Genomic DNA, 27,057 nt, shown 5'->3' on the forward strand with positions numbered 1-27,057 from the left:
TTCAAGGGGACTGATAAAAGCCAAATGTGGCACAGAAAACCTGGTTTTAGAGGTTCACTGTGATCATTATTCCTCATGTCACAAGATCTTATTATTGACATGACAACTCCTGTCAGTGTCAAGAAACAGAGCGTAAAGTGTGTCCGCATTGTTTAAAAATGACAATCAAGTGCGCTGAAGAAGTAAGAGAATAACTTCAGATGATGGACGGTTAACTTGTGCGACAAAACAGCATTTTAAGATCTTTTCAATTCGTTTCTTTCTTTAGTCACACTGCAGTTTGTAAATCCACTGCAGTGTCTTTTATTGTTGCTGCTCACCACAGTTGAGCAGCTTTTTTCTTAGCTGTAAGCAGCAAATTCATTATCTTAAAAACTGATGACTGAATGTGTTATTTATAGCTCTTTCATTACATCAACACGAAGCGTTAAATGTATTGATAGTCAACAGATTTAATCCAGCAAAACGCCTGAGACCAGAGATTGTGAGGATTTGTGTCCTCAGTGTTTTTTTGTTTACTTTTTTTTGTGAATTTGTGGGTTTAAGCAACCTTGGGATTACATTTACTTATAATTTTTTTTAGCATTTGACTACTTTCTGACCGACAAAATGATAAATTATTAAAGGTTTCATCATCCCCAAAGATTGAACCCGGACAATCTGGCAGGAGAAGGCTTTAAAACACTGTTTTATCAATCATTAAATCAGTCAGTCAGTCAGTCAGTCAAACAGCTATCGCTAATTGTGTCTATCTGCTGCTTGGTGCTGAGCAGGGAGTATTCAGGGTTTTCTTTGTAGAGCTTTTTCACTGAAAACATCTGAATGCTGAGTCCGACAAGACACCATGAGAGCAGTGAGAGTGAACCAAAACAGTGAAGTTGAGGTCCGGAGAGCTAAACAATGAGCTGAAACCATATTCTACATCGTTACACTATTCATTATCCATTGTCAATTAAAACATTGATTAAAGCCACTACTAAAACAACTAAAGAAACTGCCAGGTAACCAATGTAAGGACTCGATCAGCTCTTAGAACCACAAGAGTTTAAATCGCTGTAATGTCGATCTATACTGTTTCTTTTACAGATATGAAAGAGTTAATTTCTCTGCCTGTCCAGGTCAAGAGAAAAAACTTTCTCCGCAGTGTTGCAGACAATGCAGAGTAACGCAGGTCGTGTTGCAACAAAAGCATCGAGGTCAGAGGTAATGAGTTTTTACAGGGAGGATCTTTGTCTCGCACTGAATCTCCATACAAAAACGCTTGATTGGCTTTTATCAGACTCACTTTGGGTATATTAGAATCTGAAGCAGCAATCTGTTCGGCTTTCCCCTTTAACACTTCACTTTCCTCTAAAGATAAAGACTTTCCTTCCATTTTCTCTCTGTGGCAAAAGGCAGTGATGTGACAAAAGCTGTTTATCTCTCCACAGAGACGCCGGAGAAGATGGAAGAAATAAGTCTTTAAGGCAGTATGACGGCAGAAACCTATTGAAGACGTTGTCATTAGCCACTTTTAAAATGTGTATATTTTTATGTCTCTCTTTCTATCTATCTTCTTCCCTTTCACACTGTGCTACACGTATACCAGTTTGGTTTGGATCTTCTCGCTCCACCAGGGGACCTATGATTTATGGACACATCTGTCAGCCATAATAAAGCAGTCTCTAATGAAGCCAGGGAGGCTTTGTGTATATACTGTTTATGTGTGTGTGTGTGTGTGTATATGTGTGTGCTTTTGTCAAACGTGCATCTTGTGCACACGTTGTGCGCTGTTATAAAGGTTACAAGGGCACGTGCTTGTGGGCTGAATGGTAAGCCTTCGATGGTGAGCTCGAAAAAGCTTGATACATGTACAGCGTGTGAGAGAAAGCAGAGAGGAAGGGAAGGACATACAGACATACAGACAAGACAAAGCAGTCTATGTTTGAGGAAACAAAAGCCGGGGGTATGCTGCAGAAAAATGAAATTGTTTGACAAAGGAACACACTCACAGTGGCTGCACTACAAACAAATGTAGGCCACCTATTCCACGGGGAACAGAGCGGCCATCAGTAGGACGAGGCCTCACTCCAAGCTATCTGGCTGATTTAATACGAGGATGCATAGGGGGAGAGGAGCAGTAGTCCACCATTTTATGGGAAATATTCTGCAGAGCGGAGGCCAGCAGAAGCTTTAATCACCTCACTGTTACTGGCATCATTATGATATCATCGTCAAAGACAGAAAGGAGCGTCTGCGACAAAGAGAGAAATGGAGGCTTGGTGAGAAAATGGGGAGTCGGGAGTTGAAAGGGGGAGGCCGAGCGAGAGACAGTAAACACTGACGCTGAAAAACGATCATGAAAAACAGCACAGAAATGTTCATCCAATGTTTCTACCAAGGCAGCTGTTAAATCTCCAGAGCAGTTTTGAAGCCTGGGTTCTGCAGAGCTAAATGGCAACACCAGACACCCCTAATTACCCCCTCCACAATCTCAAACATATGATCTGTAAATATGTAACACTCACTCCCATGATGAAAAACGATCTAATTAGTTAATGAATTTTATTATGATGATGGTCTGGATAACTATAATGGCGTGCAGGGTTTTCTATAAGGGGTTTCTATGAGAGCTGAAGAAGCTAATGTGTTTATGAAGCTAACTGGGTCAAGCCGATCTCAAATCCCCAATACCAGGACAGCAACTTATCTGTGGGACTTCAATTATAGTTCCAAAATGCCGCTGCTGCCCTGAATTCCCCCCAGAATGCGAAGATGCTACATGGTGAGTGTTTACACTTTGAAATGTTGCGTTGACATCCAAATGGTGAATAATGAGTCAGAGCAAGATTAGTGTCGAGTCTTTTCCACTCAGGAATACGTCATTTGGTATCTCAAAGTACCCTCAAGCATTAAAAAAACATAGCCTTCTCATAAACGTGATTTAGGAATCGATAAAGATCTGCAGGTCAAACGTTTACCCTGATGCACAGATTCATTTCACGTGCACATTTTTAGCAATTAGATCAAATCTGACAATGCTCGACCTTATATGTAGAAAAATAATGCATGATTTCTCTTTTTTTTATAAATAAGTCAAGTAAATATTTTATCCACACCTGTTTTTTACATTAAGGTCTTTGCACCACATGTTTCCCTACAGCAAGTCTGCTTGCCCAGAGTATAGTATCATTAGTTTCCTTATCTCAGTGTGAGTCAGGGGAGGCCCTCGGGCTGTAACAGGGGGCTCCTGCTGCTTGTCACGGACTACCAGTCTTTAATTCTAACTTCTAACACAGCCTGGGAGTTTCCTTGTTAAGCGGTAACACTTGAGAGATTACTATTTTGCTCTCAAGCTGCGTATTAGTGCTGAGCTTTCACTACTGTCATGTTTCAAAGATATTCATTTAATCACCAACGTTTCTAACAGCGCATTGTTATAGGTTTTGTACTTTAATAGAAAAAAATATGATTTACAAAATGAAACTTCAATGTTAAGTTTCATCATTATGGCATTACTATTTTTAGAGACACAACATATAGAGCATTAATGGTGAGGTGCAGCTGCAGGGGAGCACTTTAAAGTCATTTATTTTAGGATTGTTTTAGCAAAACAGACATTTACTAGACTTGCAATCAATCAGTTAGTATGCAAAGTGACCTTTGTGAAGTACCTACATTACTGACAACATGTACATGTATTTGTATTCTGTATTTGCTCTTATTTTCTCCTACTGTGTTTATGTTTGCATCATTACACACCAAAGCAAATTCCTTGTATGTGAAAACCTGCTTGGCAATGAACCAAATTCTGCTTCTGATTCTGATGTACAAGTGTTTATTTGTTTTATGATATCTTTTTTTGTCAACAAATCCCATGAAAACACCAAAATGAATTGATTTCGTGATAACAGCACAAATTTCAAACTGATGTATTTCTATTGGAAATATCTTTAGATTTCTTACTACTTCAACATTTAATCTCAATATCATTATTTCTTTATTTGAATTGTATAATGTCGGTCTTTTGATTATATTTATTATGGATCCAGTTATCTTATCTTTAATGTCATAATTGATTTAGATTATTTTGCTACTCTTTATCTTATCTTTCTGTATTTTAGATGAGAAAAAAACGGAAAAACAATACAGATTTCGGGCTCCTGAGTCCCGACTACCATCCTGACTGACTATATTAGTTTAAAAGTTGTGCTGTTTGTCACGGAAAAACACAAATCAGTAGATTAGACAAACTGCCGTTCCTCTGTGCAGCAGGCCTCCATTCATCGGTACTAGCTTTAGTCGACTTTGATTCTGTCCTACATGCACTGTTCTGCTGCTGTAAATACTCACTAGTGCACTAAATGTGTATTTTTTACACAGCTGAAAATAGTCCCCAACAAATGTAATATTAATTCCTGTTTGCTGAAAACTAAAGTGTCAAGCTGTTGTGGGAATAGACTTGCTCTTTTTTATTAAACTATATATTTGTGAGCTATTTAGAATTCAGTAGGAACTGATGGGCTTGATATTGAGTCCCACAGAGACAGGAGAAAGTATTAAAAGGAATAATTCAACATTTTGGGAAATACCCTGCAGAGACTTAAAAGAGAAGATTTGATACCACTCATATCTGTATGGGAAGTGTGTAGCTATATAAAGCCAGCTTAGCATAACGACTGGAAACAAGGGGAAACAGCTAGCCAGCTAGCCAGCTAGCATGGCTTTATCTAAACAAATGACAAAAGTCTGTCGAAACAAATTGCATTCAAACAAACAATATAAACTGTGTTATTTAATGAGCTTTAGAGCTGCTTGTAGGCAGATTGTGTTACCTTTGGACAGAGCAGGCTAGCTGTTCTCCTCGCTTTGTCTTTATGCTAAGCTAGGCTAACAGGCTGCTGACTGAACCTTCATATTTCCCAGACAGATGAAGTACAAAATGACCGTCCCATACAACTAAACTGCATATTCAATGGCATACATATGTTCTCCCAGATTACAGAAGCAGTTTTAAACATGTGGTTGTCAATTGAAACAAAACAAAAATAAAAACGCAACAAAACTACTTGATACGGTTTAGTGAAAGATCATGGTTTGTTACGTTATTTAACTGACGGATGTAAGTTACAATAGGTAAACATTTACCAATTGTTGTCCAACCCAACCTTATTCTTATGTAGACTTTTGCAGGCAATGATTAGAAATGTATATGTGATACGTCAAAAACTAAACTGATTTAAAACGTGCGTCCCTCTTAATGTAATGGAACATGCACCTTCGTGGTATGGGAACATCATGTTGCTTTTGATCCTCCCAGGATTTGTTGACAATTTAAAAAATACAGAATAACAGCAGCTTTGTCAGGCCAGGTTCAAACCCAGTACATCTCCATGACTTACCGTGCAGATTATTGGGTCAACATGCTCCACTGCTGGATATTTCTTCCCATACAAGAATATACAGCGTGCAGTTATGTGCCCAAGGTATATGTTAATTAAAATACCAAGGGAGGGCATGGAGAACAGCCAGAGAGGTGAATATGGAAAGCAAGCTGAATGCTGTCCTCTGTAGCTATAGCAGTGGGTGGTAGCCTATATGCCCATATGCCTTTGAAATCCCTCTCCATGTTCTCTGTCATCGGAATAAATCTCCCTCTGCGCTAACCACCGCCTGTGGCCGAATCTAATCTGCACTTCCAAATGGAAAACCAGGCATAACGGCACAGTGAGTAGGGGGCTATTAAAGATTGAAACAGAAGCTAATTAAAGCTGGGGTGAAAGAATCCGGTGCCTGGGCACACGGAAAGGGACAGAGTCGATGTGTAAAGGAGGAACTGACCTCAGGAGGAGGAGGGGAAGACATCCATCTACCTGAGGCTGAATTTATTTAATATGACTCCACAGATTAGCGATGTCAGTTTGGCACCCTTCCATCAGCTCTGTAGGATAAGGCATGTATTAAATATGAGTATATAAAGGAGGTCATGGAGGTCATCGCTGCTTCCAGAAACATTTGCAGCATCTTGTTCTGACACAAATCTGAACAGGTAGGATGAGACATAAGAACAACGCAGGAGCGCGGTGTCCTCTGATCCTGGTGGATAGAAAAAGGCTTAAAGAGGCACTTCAGTCTGCGATGTTCTTCACGGGTTGTGACAGAGTCTATGAATATAGAGGGCTTTTTTCCCCCTTGCTATCACGTCCTGATAGTAACAGGAAGTGACATGCTTGTTAAGACAATAACAGCAGTCGCCTGAAATCAGCGTTTCACCGATCAGAACAGTAAATTCACACTGAAAGGAAGAGTTCATAAATAGTTTTCTGGAAATATTCCTCTGAGTATGAAGCGTTTCAGTCAAAGCTTGACAAAGTTAATGCATTAAAATGTTATTTTAATGGTATTACACTAAACGATGCCAGTTGGAAATCCCATGATAGGAACATTACAACTCAGAAGAGGCCCTACAATTAACCTGGAAACTTTAATTAAATTAAATGAGCAGATCTCAGATTCTGTTGAATTACATTTGACACTCAGTATTAAGTTTATGGTGGCAACTATTTTACACGATTATTATACAATTTCCTTAATCTTCTCTATTATGACTATGCACTAACTCCAAATGATCTGCTCAGCATCGTATCTGTGATTCAGACTCGCAGCACAACAAGGCAATGCCCAACAATCCCCGAGATAGTTTCTCTGCTGTCCTTCTCTGATAAAACCGTTTTACAGAAATGCACTGAATGTTTTCTCTGGCTGACTGAACCCTGTACTTGTAGATCTTCTGCTGCTAATTGATGGATTCATGTAAACACTTGATTATGAACATCTTTCTGTTTATGCCCGCATGCAAAACTCGGGGTGTTAATCTCAATGTAAATCAAAAGGAAATAGTTGGGCGCTAACTTGCCTTTGAACAAACTTCATGCCCTCGTTGGAGATCAGAAACCGTCTCATTAAGTTTGACACTAATTTATACGGCGCAGTCTGCAACCTACTGTACCTTTACTCCCAGCTGCAGTCTGTCACTCTCTTACATCTCCTGTGGACTGCGTTGATGTTTCCAGCTGCTTTCACATCCCCTGACATGAGACACTTGGCATAGAGACACACACACACACACACACACACACACACACACACACACACACACACACACTCACACACACGCTATCTCATCTTGATTTATCTTTATTTTATACCGGTTTCATTTCTTCTTCTAAGCTTGAAAAAGAATCAGAACGGGGATGCTAAATGAAGAATATGTAAAGCTGTAAACGTTTTGTTTTGTTTTAATAGAAAACCAAAGAAGAACAGAGATTAAACAGCGCATGTATGCATACAGTCCCTATTTTCTGCACAACATAATCACTCACTAAAAGTAAATGTGCATGAAAAGAAAATACAGCAATCTTATAAATATAGGGGCCCCAAAAACACCTCAAAAACATATACCAAATGCACCAAATGCAATGAGATGTTGGTTATATTAGCACAAATATTCTGACAGTAAGTAATATGTCTACCCCCCCGATCCTTTTACTGTGAAGGTCCGAACTTCACTTTAGGTCACACAACTGCCGTTCTAACTTATACATGCGTTTCACTATTATTGCCTCTGTTAGAAGTTTTCTCTCTTTTTATAATATCTATTTCTAGAAAATAAGTCTTGGGTTGTTCATTTTTTATTTCTATTTCCTACCTTCTTTGATCACAAACATCACAAATAGTTTGACTCTTTACGCTACAACATTCCAGTTTATTTAACTTACTTACAGGGATCGTACGTCCCGTTAATGCTTTCACTTGGCATTGCGATCATGACGAGGGGAGGACAAACATTTTGACCTCTAGGAAAAAAGGGAGGAGTTTGACATTGGCTACCTCTGCACTATGCTACTCGAGGACGGAGGAGGGAGGGGGACGCACGCAGCAGTTGGGCCGTCTGACATTTTGTAGCATTGACCTGAAAATGTTCTGCTGCCTCCTTTTGTTCTTCTTGCCATGGCCCGGTGAGTCCGTACCAGAGACTGACTTCCGGAATGGAGGTCTGGACGATCAGTTTCCTCTCTTGCTCCTTGATTTTGCACTGCAAGTGGCTCTGAATGGCAAAACCAAGAGATTCTGGGTCCACAGAAGCCCCGTAGACCTCCCAAGTCATCCCCTGTTCGTCCCAGAGGACATCATGGATGCTCTTTTCTTTCTGCTTCTGTTCCTCTTCTTTCTTTCTCTCCAGTTCTAACTTATGTTTGCTTGACTTTGCCTCCTTCTTCGAGGCTTTACCTCCAGCTTTAGCCTTGTGTTTAGGACTTTCAGCTTTTTTTTTTGTTAGTTCTGGCTTTGATGTGTGTTTTGTTGCTGTTGTTGCTGTTGTTGTTGTTGTTGTTGTTGTTGGCAGGGCCTGACTGGGTTTGGTTCTAACAGCAGCATTGTTAATGTCAGCAGATCCAGACTTGGTAGCACTGGCTGGCTCTGCCGCTGTTCCTGATTTAAGAGAGGGAGCTTCAGCAGTGGCTGTTTTCGCTGCAGATTTCTGAACACCTGTTATATTCTGGGATTTACCTGTTTCTCCTTGCTCCTTGTGGTTGCTGTGTTCAATATTGATTTGATAAACTGGCTGGGTGTTGCAAAGAGCTGAGCCGGGGTCTTTAGGCTTCGCTCCGAGCCTTTTGTCTTGCTGCTGGGACAAAGTTTCTGAGTTCAAAACCACGCCGGCATTTTGGTTGGGGCACATCTCCGCCTCAACAGTGAGTCTCTCTGACCTCGGATTAGTAGAGGCGGATAGAGAACTCAAGCTCATCTGATGTAGTCCCACACTCCCGTCGACCTGGTAGACTACAGCCAGGCTCTGCGTCGCCTCCTTGGGGACTGCACCACCACTCGGCCTGCGAGGCACGGCGAAAGGCAGCAGACTCGGACTGGTGGCCACAGACTTGCTGCACGTGTTCGCCACCGCCTGAACTTCCATATCGTGACACGTCTTGACCGGGGTGGACGACGGGGATAAGGTCATCGTCGAAGCCTCCCTGTACAGCTTGCTGGGCGGCTGCTGCTGCCCTTCAGAGACAGCTGTGTCTGTCTGGACTGCTTCCTCACACACCTGCCCATCTGCCTGCATGCTTTGTGAAGCCTGGGGCAGAGTGGAGGAGTCCTTCTGAGAAGGCTGATGTTTATCTGAGGAGACTTGTGGTTTCTTTACTGGTGGCGTGTCCTTCTCTGGATGTGTTGAACTTGAAGTCTTATTAGTAAACCCGGCCTCTGCATCTTTGCTCTTAGACAGAGTGGAGCAAAGAGGAGCCGCAGTAGTTTCCATGCTTTGTTTGGCTTTGGGAGCCTCTTGCAGACTCACTGAGCTTTGTGAGCTGCTATGCATATTATCAGACTCTGGAAGTGTCTGCGGTGCAGCTGTGTCCTTATTTTTGGGAGCTGAAATACTCCCTATATTATCGTGTTGCGGTTCAGATGCTTTATGCCTTAATTCACAGGCGTTGTTAAGATTTTTATTATTTGGAGAAACATTTTTATTACTGTCCTCTCGTGCTGAGGATGTCAGCTTTGCACATTCCTCCTCTGCTGCACTTGGCTCTTTTATTCTGCAGTCATTGCTCTGCTGGTCGACCTTTGACACTGAAAGAGCAGGCGACACATCGGCCTTACAGATATCCTTCTCATCAGCCAGGCTTAACATTTTTATATTAGCGTTAGAATCCCTCTGGTCTCCTTCTTCCTCACCCACACCTTGGCCTGTCAGAGTCAGGTCTTGCATCTGTTGGTCTGCGCCTGTAACATTAGTTGGTACTGGTTTGTCTGACACAGTGCTGCTGACTGGATCACCTCCCTTGGAATCTGTGTTTTGGGTTTGTGTGATGGTATTAGCGAGAGAAGCATTCAGAGATGAGTTATCCTGTTTGTGGTCGGGAGATGTGAGGGTCGGTGTTGGACTAACCTGAGAGAGTTTGAGGTTGGGCTCTTTCGCCCAGTTGGCATTAGGCTCATTATTGCCCAGCGTGTCCACCACAGCCAGCTGAGGCACCATCTGGACTGTCACTGTCCTTTTTGGGTTAGTTCCCATGCCGGATTCACTGTCTTTAAATATCGTTGTAATCCAAAGATGGTCACTTTGTGTGATTCCCTAAAAAGGAGGAAAATAGAAGACTTTAATGATTGAGCTTCACTTTTCAATCTTGATTATTCAAAGAATAATCAGACCAGACTCAAATGGAAGTCCGGGCCAAGATGACTATTATGTAAATTAAATTCCGGGTTTCTTTGAACAGTCATTAATATGCATTTAAATAATCATTGTTAGAATAAAGGCACCAGAACAATCAATTCCTAATTCAACTACTGCTTTGAATTAAGAATAATATGTGTGACTCCGAGCCTAATGATCTAATGAATCACAACATACAATTATAATAACACTACTCTATGACCCAATGTTAGTAACGTGGAGTGTATGCACCTATGTCTCAAGAAGTGTCTTTGAATTGTGATGGTGCATGTTGATACTGTAAATGTATTTAGAAGTGTTTTCTTTCTTGCTCTTTGAAAGCTGCTTGTGATAAGAGGCTTACTTCACTTAAAACATGATTCAAATAATTGTAGAAACTTTACATCCTTTAATTTGAATGTCTTATAAACTTTAATTAAAGAAGTTAAATACATTTCAAATTCAAATTGCTTAAACCAATCGTACAAATAACAAAACAGTTAAATAAATAACTATAGGTAATCCCTCAGAGTCGTGCAGAAATGATGTGTCAGAGCTTACAGTTTACAAACTTGTAAGTAAAGTATAGAAATAAGACTTTGATATATGTCGGCTGAAAGTCCTCACAGGATGGTTCTCATTACAAATTGTGGATTTTTCACATTTAGTATATTTCATTGGGTCCAACAGTATCTGGTTCCAAAATGTCTAAATGTGTGTTTTCTTATTAAATAATTCTCATCTAAAGTTTTAATAAATACCCATTAAATCAGTGTTGCAGTATAAGTAGTATAAGTATAAGTGGTATAGCTGTGAACCTCTCTTTTGTTTTATTTTTCTGTCACCCAGTATTTTAGTGAAATATAAACAGAAAATGCATGAAAGCTTAAAATAACATGCCTTAAGATCCTCCTTTATCTAGTATACCTTCTAAGCATTTAACCTCCATCTTCACAAATCTCTTCATCCCAGACCTGGTGAATGACTTCAGCTCAGTCTGTCTCCTAAAAGTGTAAAAGCATCTGAGCCAATTCTGCAAATAATGTGCCAGCTCTCAGCACACGTCTGAAGTATCTGATCCTCTGGAGTCAAACAAATTAATTGCACAGTGAGCGAGCCTTTAAATCATACAAAACAGCCAATAGGCTTCATCCAAAGAGGAAGAAGTAACCACCAATTGATAATTCAGTGGTCCACAGGGAGCAAGTTGCCCATTTCCATTTCAGTGACATTATTGGTGATAATCCATTCCGCAAAATGTGCAGCTCATTTTGATGAAAGTAGGGTTAAACCCAGCCTTGTCTTTTCAGTTATTCCCATTCTCACTACAAGAAGCATCATCACAAGCCTCCACAACAACAAACACAATAGATTTCATACAGATCAGGTCAATGTTAATATCAAGATTACTCAAGAATAAAGAATTATATCTCTTAATGTACATGAAAGAATAATTTCTAAGTGTGACTTGAATAAAACGCACTAGTGTGCTCCTGTTTTGGGTCATGGGCAGGTGTAGCCCATTTGTGTGTGCATCTGCGTGTCTGTTGTCAAAGTGCAAATATTTATGGAAAGCATATCCCGTCTGTTTATTCAAAAATTAAAAACGCCCCGGTGTCTGTTGCCTGCAGCAGTTTGGAAATAACAGAGTGTGAGCAGCATGTGAATTCGTTCAACAGCGTTACATACGTTAAAGTGATGCACACGTCCTATTCGGGCCAATTAAGATCTATGTCATGTACTGTATCCTACATTTGCAGTCCTGTCCTACCTCAACATCACAGAGGCCAATGATATCTGCTGATTTCATATGACCTTGCGGACAAATTCAACATCTGATACGAAGGAAAGCACAGTCTAATGAGAAGAGGAGGGAGGCTTACCTTGAGAGACGCTTTATGACCCGCTCGTTCCTTGGGGGTGCCGTTTTGCGCGTCCGTTTCAGTGAGATGAGGCTAAACACTATAAATGAATATGGAAAACCAGCCCTGTATCGGTGGCATCAAGCCACGCCTTCTGTCACAATATTAGAGGTATCGATCCTCCAAGACGAAGCGCAAAATTCAAGCCCCCTGACTGCCTGACCGTGCGCAATGAGTCACCGCTGTCCGACCGATGGATGCTCTTGTTGCATCACGCCTAGAAAAAGTGAACCTTTTACAAAATGGACCTCTCATAGTGTGTGTGTCGTCCCAGAGTGAAGAGGTCCAGTGTAAGCAACGTGGTGCAGCAGAGTAAACCTAGATGAATGGATGAATGGGGGGGGGGGGGGGGGGGTTGGAGTGAGGATGGAGGCAGTGCTGTATCAGCTGCAGGCACCCGTAGGAGCCTCACTTGCACTTGATTACTTTGAGATCCGAGCAGCATCATCTGTCTGCCAGGATATGTCGTTTATTTTTGATGCGTCTTTTTGTATGATTCATATATGGACTTATGAGAAGAGATGTGTGTTTCTGTTTGAAGGGGAATACCAGGTTATGTTTCAGGTATCTTTACATTACAAACTGCACTTTGAAAATGAAGACTTTTTACTGGGTGGTCTGCTAAATAAATCACTTTTATAATCAGAACATTTACAGTATAGGTGAGGCTTGGTGTCTGCTCTCTCAAAGATGCAGCTACTTCAGTTGAGCTGACTGTCATGTGGTTTCTGATCCAAATATGTGTACGACAGAACAGCTGCTATAAAAAGGATGTATGAAGACAACAAGGTTGCATTGATAAATGTAATCAAACACATAAGAGGATAAGATAAACATAACGAATTCCATGCGCTGTAAACTGTAAGTTTAAATAAATACTTTAAAACTAAGTCATCACCGGATATGGAAAAACTAATTACAGTGGGCAATAATACACATTTCCAGTTGACCACAGCAGAGAAAGTGACGATTAGAGGGATATCTCAGTGAGAGTCATCACTCTCTACCATACATATTAGAACATTATTGGTTCCCTTCAGGTGTGCAGTGTATAGTTGGTTTAAATGCCTACCGACAGTCAAGACTGTTTTCTTTTAACTGTCTGGCTTGATAACATCATCAATGGTCATTTTTCCAATGTTGGAAAACTTCACATGCGAAGGATAACTGATCATGTCGACTAAACTGAAAATGATGTGTAAAATTGGTGCCCTGTCACATTCTGCGTCTCCGTCCCTCCGTCCAGTCACATTCCCACTTCCCCAACCTCGTTCATGCCAGATGCTCTCAGACTCGTCCACCTGACTCCCTCATCCACCTGCTCACCCGTTTCCACTTTCCCTTGTCAGCATTGCAGTAACCAACTCATTTCCTGTCAGATCATAAAACGTTGCTGCTTCTTACCATTTGCTTTATCCAAATTGCACTTGACCCAAAGCTTGGCGCTTATTTTAATGTAAGTGGTTAGTTTAGAGATACCGTTTTCAAATATAGCCCGGGTCTGACATAGGAGCTCTTCTTGAAATGCAGTAATTGTATGGGATAGACCTCTTGCTTTTTTAAAGCTCAGAGGGACTGATTAGGTGAGAAGGTAGACGACAAATTAATTACAGTCGAGTGCACTATTGGTGTGAAACTCAGGATATATACTGCATGAATTGCTGATATGCCAAACTTGCTGCTTGCTGACACAGTTGGGGAGAAGAAATGTAATTTAATGATAAGGCTGTGTGTTCTACTGTGACCTTTTTAAACAGTGGCTAGACATTATGACACAGAAAGTGTAAAACTTCATGTAAATGGTGTCCGTATGGAATAAAGGAGACTTTAAACCAAATGATTGGTCTACTTTTTTCTTTTTTTGTTAAATAGATGTTATCAATTTAATCTTTACACATTCATATTGTGGATCTGGCATCATCTTGTGGTTAAATTGGGAAAGACCAAATCTTGGTTAAACTGGAATCTATTAGCCAGCACCAATCTTATCTGCTGACTATAATTTCAACACAAGTACAGTCAGTTTATGTTTCTCTGTAATGAGGATCATCATGACTCAGTCGGTTCAATCAAGTCAGGGAATATTGCCCATTTAAAAACAAGAGTTGATCCAAAGTGCTTTCCAGTCGAGGTAGATGGGTTAGGATCTGCCTCAGTACAAATATTTATGTCCTAATAAATAAAAAGTGCATAAAAGGCAATAGTACATTATGCAATACAATAAAACAATAATAAACCTATTAAGAAAACCGGAACCTGGGGCCAGAATATGGATTTAGCAGGTCAGTATTGTTAAGGTTAAGGTTAAGGTCACTTTTATTGTCTTCCATGGGAGAAAGTTCGTGGAGAAAGGGAAATTGCTGCATCAAGACCAGACATCCCAAACATAAAATAAAATAAAATTGTACGTACAATGTATTGTAGAACTAATCAATGTAAGGCTTTAACAGTATTTGCACGAGAGGTTTGTCAGTATTCCTCTGTAGCAGTGGTGCAGACAGCAGTCCTGTTTGGACAGTGGCCGGCGCTGCAGCGGCGTTGAAAACAAACGGTCACTGAAAGGCTGGCATGGTGTGTGCTATGTTCACAGACGTCAAGTAAATTAGCCTTAACACAAAACGTAACCCAAAGTTTCTCGGAGTATGTCACTATTATTGGCAGAAATTGCTAATCATCTACCTACCAACAACATTTACAGGAATTTAAATGTGATGGTTGAATGTAAGTGTGTATGCCATCCAAAAATCTTCAATTTCCCAGGTGCGTGTTATTACTTATGAACGGCCGTGTGTCTGGTCAGAACTTGAACGCACCAGTGCCAGACTGTTGACAAGAGAAACGTAGCTAACGTTTACTTACCACACGGCGGATAACTGCAAGTGAAGACAAGTTTGGGTATATCTTTGTCTTTGCGGAAAGAACGGTAAGATTAACCGAATCCTCTTGCTTGTCGTAAATACTATTAAGTACACCAATGCATCTGACGCAACCTAATTTAGGTTAACAAAGCTAACATTTGCTAACAGTTCGGCGAATACAATGACAACCTGTTGTCCGAACCTGCCTGTCATCTGTGAGTTTTGAAGCTAGTTAGCTCAGTTAGTTTATTTAAGTCATATCTAGCCAGCTATCAGTTTGCTAACACTTAGGTATATTGTTTGCTAAAGTGCTACTAGAATTGCCATATCTTTGTAGATAATTATAAACTGAATGGTCACGTTTGTATGAAGTTAGCATAAGACCTAATGCTAGCTACCACAATGCTATTGTTTTGGCTGCTAGCTAGCATTCTCCCGTTAGCTGTTCATTTCACATTAACATGATCCGTCTTATTGTAGGTTATGTATTTGTATTGTAATGTTGGCGAGTGATCAGCTGACTCTCTCATACACGGAATAATGAATTGTTATTTATTTTGTAACGCGGATAATTGTCTCAACAACTCCGAACCGTGGCTATTGACATAATGACACAATGACACAATGACACGAGCGTTTCAGTCCCATTCATCATAATGGTTTTGTGCTGAGTATCGTTAGTCAGTGGTGAAAAGTGCATTTACTCAAACACTGTACTTAAATACAGTTTAGAGGTTGATGTACTTGAGTATGTATATGTTATGGCACTTTAAACTTCTATACCACTACAAATGTTTTTTATAAATTACTGTGCATATTAATGTTTGTCATACAAAACATGTGATCAGCTTGTTAAATGTTGCCTATTTATGAGTCAAAATGCCCATCTGTATAAAAAGTAGATAACATTTAGAGCTGTGAAATTAAATTAATGGCCATGTAATAATCATACTAAACATTTGATGGTTTTAGTTTCTCAAATGTGAGTTGTTGTTGTTGTTGTTTTTACCTTTTCTTGTCTTGCATTAAACTATAGTAAATTGAATATTTTTGGGGTTTGAAAAGAAGATGATGACATTAACTTGGGCTCCAGGAAATTGTGATGGGTGTTTTTTTTCCTGATGTAGAAAAAATATCAGTAGATTAATCAATTTATATAAATAAGACCAGCTACAACTTTAAAAAAGATCAAATATAATGCTCACCTTGCATGAGAGTTGAACTGTTTATTGGCTTTGATCACATGTTAACTTTGCACTTAACTACAGCTTGAGAGAACATTTCTTGCACCCTAGAAGAAAAATTGCCAATCGCTGTCTTTTCTGTCCATGTTGTAGAAGATGCTTGGGTATATCTGGCAGTATGTCTACACATCCTTCCTGAGATATTGGCTGAAGTGGTTCATCAGACAGGCAACAGGGAAATGTGAGCTTCAGAGAATATGCGGATACAGGCCTGGTGCAACAAGGACGACAAAAGCAGGTGAATTAAAATCATCCCAAATCTGATTAACTTTTCCTGCCTTATTATACATTATATTACATTATATTAATCTGGCTCTTGTTTCTTGTACCAGAATATTCTCTCCGCTCATCAAAGAACAAGGTAAGAAAATGTTAACTCTCATTTTGTTGTAGGATATTTTGTTTCTGATACCAAGGATTGCTCCTGGTTCATTTCCAGTGCCAACCTCAGTATTTGTGGTTTAGGAACAGCTTTCAATATGACTATTAATATTATTTTATCTTCAAGTTAATGTTTATTTTATATAACGGAAAAACAAACACATCACTTTAGCACAAACTTGCTGAGCAAAAGGTACAAATGGTTTCTGGTTTTAGCTTCTGAGAATAGAGAATTTACTTTCATTTGGTTTTAATTTCATTGCAAATTTAATATATTTTTAGTTTTGTCATTGTTGGAATCACCTAAAAAAATTAAAAAACATAAAAGGTTAATTATAATTATGTGTTGCAGATGTAAAAAAGTGCTTTACCCTCTCAAAATAAAATAAGAACACTGGTACATATAGAGGAAATTAAATACTATACAATCGTAGGCTGCACATACTGTAGAGATACATGTACACAAACATAACCATAACCACTTAATCAAAATGCAAAGAAACGTCAGTTCTTAAAGACACACCACAAGCTGTTTCTCTCTCTGCAGATTTACCGCAGATGTGAGATAGAAGCCTGATCAATATATGTTAAAACCATGTTGGCCCACAGAGAAGTGTAAAGGAAACACGCCTTGCTTTACTACTGACCTGTTCATTATCTGTTTATATGTGTGACCTCCAATAAAGACATGTTCTGTGAGCTTAAACAGTCCTTATCTTTCAACACACTTGCCCAGCTTAGATGAGTTGACTCTACTTGTCATTTATAGCTAGGTAAGCATTTTCCAATCAACAGTCCATTCAATGTAGAAACGGAAGCGCTTGGTCATCCTTTTCATTGTTTTTGAGGTTGACTTTGAAAGGTTTTTTTTCTCCCCCTCTGGCTGACTGCATAGATTATGTAGCAGACACTGTTCCAATGTTCTGTCTGGTGGCTCGCTGTATCTCCTCTGTGACCACCTCCTCCTCTCCTGTGCTTTCCTCCGTTACAGGTTTTAAGAGGAGCTTTGGAAACCAACAAGGATCATTTAGAGCAATGTGTGGATCAAATAATGAAAGAAAAGAATGTGAAACCCCAGAAAGATCCACTGTAAGGTTACTTCTCATCTCTTGTTTTGATGTTGCTCGTCACTCAATACGTCAATGTATTCATTATTCGTTTATTCCCTTTACCTGTTTAGGTTCAAGGAAAGCCTACACATCTGTCTGTTACAGATAACCGGAAACAGCAGCTTGTATATCTCTGTGGAAGACTTGAGAAAGGAAGTCTTCAACTCGGAGAATCAAGCACACGAGGCCATGCTGTTAACGGTGTGTGTTCCTGCTGCTCATATGTTTTAGCCACGTGGATGCTGTTCCACACAACAAATAAGGATATGTGCGCAGTATATGTATGTCTGATCCCTCCATAGGATGATTCAGACACATGAACTAATAACAACATAGCCTCCATCAAATAACGCTCCAGGAGATACCCCACTATGGAAAAGCAACACGTGTGCCAAACACATAATCCACTTCATTAACCAATAGCAATCAATATAAAATGATATTCTTATGAGTTAATCATGTTACTTTTCTCCTCCTATTCAATGCTTTAGAAAGATATTCAGAAAATGCAAAAACATTATCAAAAAGGTATTTAATTAAAGTTCCATCTTCAATACAGATTAAATCTAAATCAGGAATATTGTCGTAAATCATGATTTACAGGACAATGAAATGAAATGAAATTAATGTTGTTCTCCACAATATTCACAATTTATTTCATCTTCAGTCACACCTCTGTATCTTCCTGTTTCAAAATGTAGTGGTAATAATATATATCTCACTTAAGGCAAATTATGCTTTAACATATCTTTCTTAATACAATCAAATCAAATCAAATCAAATGTATTTGTATAGCTCAATATCACAAATTATACATTTGTCTCAGTGTGCTTTACAGACTGTACAGGTTACGACACCCTCTGTCCTTAGACGCTCTGTCTTTAGACCCTCGCATCGCACAAGGAAAAACTTCCTAAAAGAAACCCCACAATTAAAGGGGGAACAATGGAAGAAACCTCAGGGAGAGCAACTGAGGAGGGATCCCTCTCCCAGGATGGACAGACGTGCAATAGATGTCGTGTGTAAAGGATAAACAACATCGTACAAATACAATATTTGACAGAAATGATGTTGTGTTGGAAAAAAAAAAGAGAAAGTTTGGATGAATCCAGGAAAATGTCAATACGGCTTCCCGGTGTCCAGCAGGACCAGGTCAGCAGGCGCAGCCACGATTCCTGATCCTGACGTAAACTTTATCAGTGGCAACCTGCCACATGAGACACAGAGACTCCGGGGATGATACCCCGGATGATGAGTTAGTAACATACATTTACATAAATGCATACAGATAGAGAGGGAGAAGAAGAGAGGGAGGGGAGGAGAGAGGAAGAGAAGGAAGAGAGCAGGGAGGTGTGTCCCGGCAGTCTAAGCCTATAGCAGCATAACTTGGGGCTGATCCAGGGCAAACCTGAGCCAGCCCTAACTATAAGCTTTATCAAAAAGGAAAGTCTTTAGCCTACTCTTAAATGTGGAGAGTGTGTCTGCCTCCTGAACACAAACTGGAAGCTGGTTCCACTGGAGAGGAGCTTGATAGCTGAAGGCTCTGGCTCCCATTGTACTCTTAGAGACTCTAGAAACTACAAGTAACCCTGCAGTCTGGGAGCGCAATGCTCTAGTTTTATAAGGTACAATAAGTTCTCAGTTATGATTGTTATACTACCATGAACTAGCATGCTAACAGAAACACAGTTGAAGCTTTAGGAGAAGCCATTTGTTATTTTCTGAAATACAACAAACTCGTCGTACCTGTAACTCAGTACGGCGGCAAATAAAATGTGTAACCCGAGAATCATTTGCTCTCTCAGCTGTGGGACCTGCTGATGCCGACAGTCAAACTGGAGTCGAGGATAACGAAACAGTGGGGAGACATCGGCTTTCAAGGAGATGACCCCAAGACTGACTTCAGAGGAATGGGCATGCTGGGCCTCATCAACCTTGTGTGAGTCCTCAATGAATAGAGACATTTATTAACTACGTGATAAAGAAATGTAGATAATAGAATATCAGTACAGATCATGGAGACTATAACCATCTACTGTCCGAACACTATCACCAAACATAAGGAACCTCAGATACAGAAAGATGACCAAAGCAAATCAAACAGCTGTGCGTCAATAGGAGCCTGAAAATTCAATCAGTCAGCTGGACTTCATACTTGCATCCTACATTAAACCGATAAAAACTGCCGTAAAAGTTATTACATACATTATTATCACAAATGAATAATATGTATCCAGATACATACTCGCGTCACCATCTATTTTCTTTGTTTAGATGATTTTCACACACAATCAGCGCCATATTTAGAACCGTACACTTGGAAAAAAATGCCTTTTTAAACATTAAACCGGGTTCATCTGTGTGAAGTCATGCATGTGTGTTTACGTCTCGCAGTCTAGTAGCCTGTACTGTAACGAGCCGCTAGCCTTAAGCAGAGATGAGGAGTGGGCTACATAGAGATCTGGTAAACTCACTGCTTTCTAACTCCACACCCCCAGATTTTTAAATTTCAAACTTGTAGTCTTCAGCATCTTTTTACGCAATTCAGCTTGTTTACGATTATTGAGCATAATCTCATTTGTAGATTAAACCGTCAGGTGTAAGCAAAGTATAGGACTGTTTTACGGTAAACAATAATTATACGCAAATATTTTTGTTACAGTTTCTTCAGTGAAAACTACACAGAGGAGGCTCGTCAGGTGTTGTCTCATGCAAACCATCCTAAACTAGGGTAAGAGACATTCATACATGTTTTAATATCTGCATAGTTCTGTTGTCAGTATTGTGACAAAAGCTTGATGTCACACTTCAGGTATTCATATGCCATCGTTGGGATCAACTTGACGGAGATGGCCTACAGCCTCCTGAAGAGCGGAGGTTTGAAACCCCATTTCTACAACACAGTACTGGGCACAGCTGAGCTCCGGCACTTTCATCAGCTTTACTGTGAGTAAAACATTGTTCCTTTTTTTTTGGATCTGCGAGAAAAATGCAAAACTGAATTTATCTAATAGAAAGTGTCTGTTTTCTTCTCTTCCAGGTTATCTGGCGTATGAATTTGATAAATTCTGGGTGGCAGAAGAACCAGAAAGCATCATGCACTTCAATCAGTACAGAGAGAAATTCCATAACATAGTCAAGACACATCTACAGGACCCCGACGTCACCCTCACATTAACTGTCCGTTCTAAAAACTAATTCAACTAATTATTCAGAAATATTCCCTCACATCTTCATGGCCCCTGACGTTATTGACGTCATAATCAATGCCGAACATTAAAAACAAAACTCATGCTGAAGCTGGTTAGGCAAATGGATCCTCTTATATTTGGTTTTGTAGTTCATTAGTCACTCTCTTGTTACAGTGAGAGTTAAGGGTTTTAAAAAATAGGGCACAAATCTAACACCTTTATACCTCAAAAATAACCATTCCAGAGTTTAATTCACCTTTTGTGACGGGGGACATGAGAGCTGCGGAGGAGGAGGACTGCAGAGATAACAGGGTTGGTCTTTTGTGACGATTGAAGCACTTTCAGTGAGCGAGCAGCCAAAATGTTGCAGTTATAAGACGATTATATAAAAAAGGAAAGAAATGGTGATTAACTAGCATATTTGTAGCTGTCGTGTTTGTATTTATGTAAGCAACACTTATGTGTTCTCACAGTTGTCCCGCTCAGGAATTAGATTTTTCTGTCCTAAACTTGTGCATGTTTTTATGTGTCCCTGTCGACGGCGTCTTTATTCTGTAATATAGATGACGTGGAACTCAAAATGGTTGTTTGCTCTCTGTTTTCATAAATGTGTCTGAAGACTGCATTTTTATTACCTGTTGTTGTTTTTATGCTGTGATTTGCTTTTGAGGAAGTTATGTACTAATCTGACTCGGTTATTAAATACACGTTCTAATGTTTTAACATTTGGTTTTGTGTGATGGAAGTGACGGCACAAGTTAATAAGTAAAACAAGTCAAATATATTTAGATTATATATAAATCTGGTTGACATTTTATTATAGGCTCCGGTATTATGTAAAGGTGCTGTAAGCTGCCTCAAATGTATAATTGGCAGATCTTAAAGTGCAAACTTCCCAAACCACCCAAACGTCAGCACCATTCACTCCCATTCAATTTCAAATGGGTTCATAATGAAAAGTGATAAATATAAAGATTGAACTGCATTTCTTTTATACATCAGTTCAACATAAAGTCAAATATTCCTTTTTCAACAAAGGATTTTCTTCTTTGTCGCCACAAGACAAAAAAAGAATAAAACAAAAAATGTAAAATGATATTTCTTCTTCGATGTTCCAAGTCAGTGGTTTCAGATTCTCTCAATTTTTGTCCTCAATCCTCTTCTTCGTGATCATCATGGCTCTCTTGATTTGCTCGAATGTGACAAACATCACAACGTTCCACGATCCCAACCTCAGAAATGAGGGCACAAATCTAAAGGGAAAAAAAATAAAAGTGAGATAAGATAAACCCTTATTGATCCCCAGAGGAGAAAACGAAACAGAAATACGTACAAATAAAGAGTAAAAATAAGAATTAATTAAATAAGAGCTATATACAACTAGTGTGGGAGTAGAAACTATACAAGAGCAATTAAAAACAAACTTAAAAGGGAAATTAAATATATTTATCCAATGACCTCAAGTACAAATGTGTGCTGGGGTCAGCCAGGAGGAGCTCACCCTTTGTAGAAAGCCGTCGGCCCCTCCTTTGTCATCATGGTCCAGGCGCAGTTGATGGCGCTCTTGTACTGACCCGGCGGTGAGTTCATATATCTAGTTTTAACCACATCTACTGGGGAAGCGATCACCGTAGTGACAAAGCCTGCACCAAACGCAGATAAGAAGTGGCAAGGCAGGTTGTCTGTGGAGAGAAAGATTGTGAATGAGAGTAACCAGAGGCCTTTTGTTCTGAGCTCAGCAGAATACAACTCGTGTCAGCAGATTGTATAACTTTATGAATGGGGTTATATAAATGATTGAGATACATTTTTGTATTAACTCCTGTGAGGGGAAATGACACCGTGTACCAGCATGTGGGCCGTTATCAGCTGTGGTGGAATGAGGGGGGGGTGTGGATTTATTACCCAATCAGCTGTCTCTCTGAGATGGCCCCGTGTGGGTGGGTGCGTGTGTATGTGTGTATAAGTAGTTACTCCCGGACAGTACACACTGTCCGGGAGTAACTACTTACATGTAATAGAGTTATGTAATTCAATTACTAAGTAACTAACTGAGAAATGAATTGTATCTGAATATATTATTTTCGGTAAAAAGCTTGTATGTAAAATAAAACTTTCATGATGTTAGTTCAAGTTATATTGGAGAACTTTTAATAAAAGTTTGACATTGACAGGTTTATGTTTGTATGACTTTACAGCTTCATTGCCAAGTTTTACACATTTGTTAGAAAAGTAATCAAATGAAGTAACTTACATTACTTTGATGAAGTCATTAAAATAGTTACATCACTTTTTAACTAGTAATTGTAACCTGTGTAACATGTGTAACATACGCAGCACGCCCTCATGCAGGAGCTCTGTCACTCACCTGACAGCAGGTTGTGTTTGAGGATGGCCTCCTTGATCAGGTCGTATGTAACCAGCTCTGTGCAGTTCACTAGCGCATTCCTTGTGATGTTGGGAAGTGTGCCTAAAGCAGCCAGAAAGTATTGGTTTGTTTATTCTCTATTTACACATATAGATTCCTTTTTTTACAAGACAGAATATATCATTTCAATCAATATATCAAAGGGAATTTGAAGAAGAATTGCCTGAAAACTTGAAAGACTTGCACTCTCCAGGCAGCATTACAGTAAAGTAATATACACAAGTTGTACATATCTATCTAGACATAAAACATAGAGACATAGTTTAGCAAAGTACTTGACAACAATGCATTTCAGAAACAATCATATTACTCTGTTACACAAGTATAATGTCAGTCATACACACACACACACACACACACACACGCGCGCATACGCTATATTACTTTAATATTAATATTACTTGTAAAGAGTTAGTTATTTTGAAGCATGCTTCCTAAAACATCACCTTTCCAGAGTCCACGCATGCCCTCGTTCTGGAAGATGTGTCTGTAGGCCTGCATGGTGCCAGTGTAGCGACGGGCCACACCGTCCAGGTTCTTCTGGGCTTGGAATCGAACCTTCACCACATCAGTGGGTTGTGCAAAAGACACCGCCATGGCGCCTGTAGTGCAGCCAGCCAGGATACGTACCAGCACACCAGGGTCTGGAGAGGGATAGACGGGAACAACCAGTGGTGGAATATAAGTGCATCTGTAGAGCTGAGGTACTTGTGTTGTACTGTATATTATTACGGTTTAAGAATAAGTAGTTCACTTAACAACTTTAATTAAGAAAAGAGTTTAAAAATAAGGAGTCAAACACAAAACTGAAACGGTTGTTTTTGTTTTGTTTTGTGTAAACTTATTATAGTGAAAGGGTTACCTATTAGAATATGAAATGTAAAAAGGGTAGATATAAGCTTAAGCCTACACCTTTCTGTTTACCTGTGAGCTCCTCCCTTAGGGAGGGGTAGCCAGCCAGTTGCTGAAGTTGGATTTAATCATCTTTTTGGCAAGTCAAGACACAGTTAACTTTGTTTTATCTCTTAGAAAATTGATTTTGACAGTCTAAGGAAGTGATAAGTGTGCAGATTGCAAAGCCTTCCGAGACAAATGACTGATTTAAGGGTTGAGTTGATTATCATCTTTAATGTGAGGACTTTGGTTTGTGACCGTGGGACACAGAGGGATAGTAATCTATTTAGAAATGTGTGACTCAAAGAATCCCTGCATGTACTTAAAAGATAACCACTTACTGTCTTTGCCACCAGTGTAGAAATCTTTGACATTGTCGTAGAGGCCGATTCTGATGGAGGCGAAGCACACTTGTCTCTGCAGCCCCGCCACCAGCCCGTTGTACAGCGACCTGGGCCCCTCTGTTCGGATCATGGTGCTGATTGTCCCAAACACCCCTCTGTAGCGGATTCCTTCCACTCCCTTCATCTCCCCCTGGATCTGGGGTCACAGATTCAGATTGTGCGTAAGGCTAAACAGTGCAGCGTGTTGCTACGTGTTGCTAAGTCATGATGTCACAGCAGCTAAATAACTAGCTGTGGATCATTAGGACAGTGTAATAGGAGATGCATGGACTGAACGGATACCTGTAGTCTGACTTTGGCTGTGTCCAGAGGAAATGTGAAAAGGTCAGCTACACAGGCCGCAGCCCCAGCACTCGCCATCTTCACCCCCAGTGGAGGGGGGACATCTGAGGGTTTAAATCCCACCATGCTTCCTAATACTGGGGTTACAGTAAGTATGCACAAACACACAATCAGAACAAATCACCAGGAGAAGAAAAAAAAACCATCATATAAACATTGAACTGGTGTACTAATCATTTATGTTTTCAAATGAAATGTTGGTGAATCTTTTATGAGCCAACAATCAAAGTGTAGACTGATGATAAAAACATAAAACATACTTACCTTGTTTGTGTAAAATGTAATGTTCCTTTTAAACCTCATCAGTTTGTTACCGGGCAGGATTTTATTAGCCAGATTATAATCCATAAAGGAGGCAACTCTGCAGAAAGGAAAGATGCATCTTAAGGTCTGTATTTATATATTATCTGGCTGGCTTTTGCTTTATGACATCCCCAGAGAGGCGTTACTGTGTACTCCTGTATGCACGGGTCGAATCAAAGTCCACCGACTGTCAGAAAGTCAATGTTCAATTTACCCTACAGTGCTGGCACATTTCAGAAAAACAACTACTTTACTTGCCCCGTTCTGTAACTTTGATATTTCTTTCCTATAAATATAATAAACGTTATATCCATGTTCAGAATACGCCTTTTGTTTTTGTTTTAAATCTCACCTGCACAACTTCTTTTCTTTAGTTGTTGCGTTTTGTTTTATTGTGCAAAAACCTCACATTCAGTCCTGTATCTGTCATTTAATATTAAGTAATTATTTACTTTAATAGATCAAATGTCTGTTTGTCAAGTCACTTAATAACAGTCATAATAAAGCACTATCGGATGACAGCCAATCACAGAACAGCGGCGTGAACAACAGAGAAAGTGTAAAAGTCTTTATGGCCTCACATCACGTTGCCCTTTCACTTTTGTAGTAGCGTTACTTGTATCATACAGTATTTCCTCATTTGTTTGTTATAATATATAAATATCCTGCTGTTCATTTATGATTTCTTAATAACAGATACTTTTCAAATTTTTTGTAAAAGAGGGCACCGGCTTTAAAAAAAAAAAAAGAGTGTTTGTAGTAGTGACGTAAACTGGTGTCTGAAGTTCACTATGGATCAGATAAAAACTTTGCGTCACACCGTGTTCGGTGGTGCATGTTTCATAATACCTTGCCCTCAAACTAAACTTATGTAGCTACTCAAATACAACAGGAATTATGGGAACATTTGATTTGGGGAAAAAGAAACGGGGAAGAAAATGTGACCTTATTCCCTGAAGACTCAGTTGCCAGTTTATTAGGTACAACTAGCTCAAACAGTCTAATACAACAGTCCTGCATTACATCCTAAAGGTTAGAATATTATATTATTGTGTAACTGTATGATCATTTTTGGAAGTGTTTCTAATATGTTCCCCACCCCAGTTGCTGTATATCAATGAGGATAAACTAAATATTTAAATCATCTCTCAGTAATGTAGTCTTGAATGTTGACTAAACCTTATAACCTCCATGGAGGTAGGATTTATCTGTTGTACATTTTAGCAAGGTGAATCAAACATGTAAAGAAACATGATGCTAAGTATTGAATACTTTGTGATGATTGAGTTCAATACGCCAGGACAAAAGATTCTCAAGCTTCTTATTCCCCCATTCACTTTCTTTGTGTCATCGTGTATTTCTCCTCAACAATGTAATCAGTAACTACAGAGATGTGTTTGAGAGGGGAAGCCTCGTTTTAATCTGCAGAAGGTCCAGGTTTAAGTGAGCTCACTTTGATTGGTCAACCTGAGCCACAACCCCAGAGAGAGAGAGAGAGAGAGAGAGAGAGAGAGAGATAGTGTGAGTGAGAGAGAGAGAGAGAGAGATAGTGTGAGTGAGTGAGAGAGAGAGAGATAGTGTGAGTGAGTGAGAGTGTGAATGAGAGAGAGAGAGAGATAGTGTGAGTGAGTGAGAGAGAGTGAGAGAGAGAGAGAGAGAGAGAGCGATAGTGTGAGTGAGTGAGAGAGAGCGCGCGTGTGGAGTCGTGAGCGCGAGCGCTAGAGCTCGTGTGCGTGCGTGACGCGCGCGCGCGCGCGTGTGCGCGAGGCGCTCGTGTGCGTGC

General features: G+C 39.8%; 3 protein-coding genes across 3 annotated transcripts; 1 reads left to right on the top strand and 2 right to left on the bottom strand.

Annotated features, from left to right (window-relative positions):
- Nucleotides 1-7,261: 7,261 nt before the first annotated feature.
- On the bottom strand, nucleotides 7,262-12,245 carry gprin3b (GPRIN family member 3b). Its single transcript, XM_029435975.1, is given in 3 exon segments — nucleotides 7,262-8,028; nucleotides 8,030-10,117; nucleotides 12,082-12,245. Coding segments are annotated over 2 exon segments (2,175 nt in total). The 5' UTR covers nucleotides 10,058-10,117; nucleotides 12,082-12,245; the 3' UTR covers nucleotides 7,262-7,881.
- Nucleotides 12,246-14,926: 2,681 nt separating this feature from the next.
- elmod2 (ELMO/CED-12 domain containing 2) lies at nucleotides 14,927-21,626 on the top strand. The gene is made up of 9 exons (XM_029436873.1): nucleotides 14,927-15,043; nucleotides 16,316-16,460; nucleotides 16,555-16,583; nucleotides 17,595-17,692; nucleotides 17,784-17,913; nucleotides 19,518-19,651; nucleotides 20,375-20,443; nucleotides 20,525-20,658; nucleotides 20,753-21,626. Exons 2-9 carry the CDS (start codon nucleotides 16,319-16,321, stop codon nucleotides 20,908-20,910), a joined length of 894 nt encoding a protein of 297 aa, XP_029292733.1. The 5' UTR covers nucleotides 14,927-15,043; nucleotides 16,316-16,318; the 3' UTR covers nucleotides 20,911-21,626.
- A 317-nt stretch (nucleotides 21,627-21,943) lies between these two features.
- ucp1 (uncoupling protein 1) lies at nucleotides 21,944-25,176 on the bottom strand. Its single transcript, XM_029436859.1, has 6 exons — nucleotides 24,912-25,176; nucleotides 24,567-24,765; nucleotides 23,778-23,975; nucleotides 23,272-23,373; nucleotides 22,405-22,585; nucleotides 21,944-22,156 (listed from the first exon to the last, which is right to left on the bottom strand). Exons 1-6 carry the CDS (start codon nucleotides 25,035-25,037, stop codon nucleotides 22,042-22,044), a joined length of 921 nt encoding a protein of 306 aa, XP_029292719.1. The 5' UTR covers nucleotides 25,038-25,176; the 3' UTR covers nucleotides 21,944-22,041.
- Between the last annotated feature and the right edge of the window lie 1,881 nt (nucleotides 25,177-27,057).

This window comes from Cottoperca gobio, chromosome 1 (assembly GCF_900634415.1).
Source record: "Cottoperca gobio chromosome 1, fCotGob3.1, whole genome shotgun sequence".
Classification (NCBI taxonomy): domain Eukaryota; kingdom Metazoa; phylum Chordata; class Actinopteri; order Perciformes; family Bovichtidae; genus Cottoperca; species Cottoperca gobio.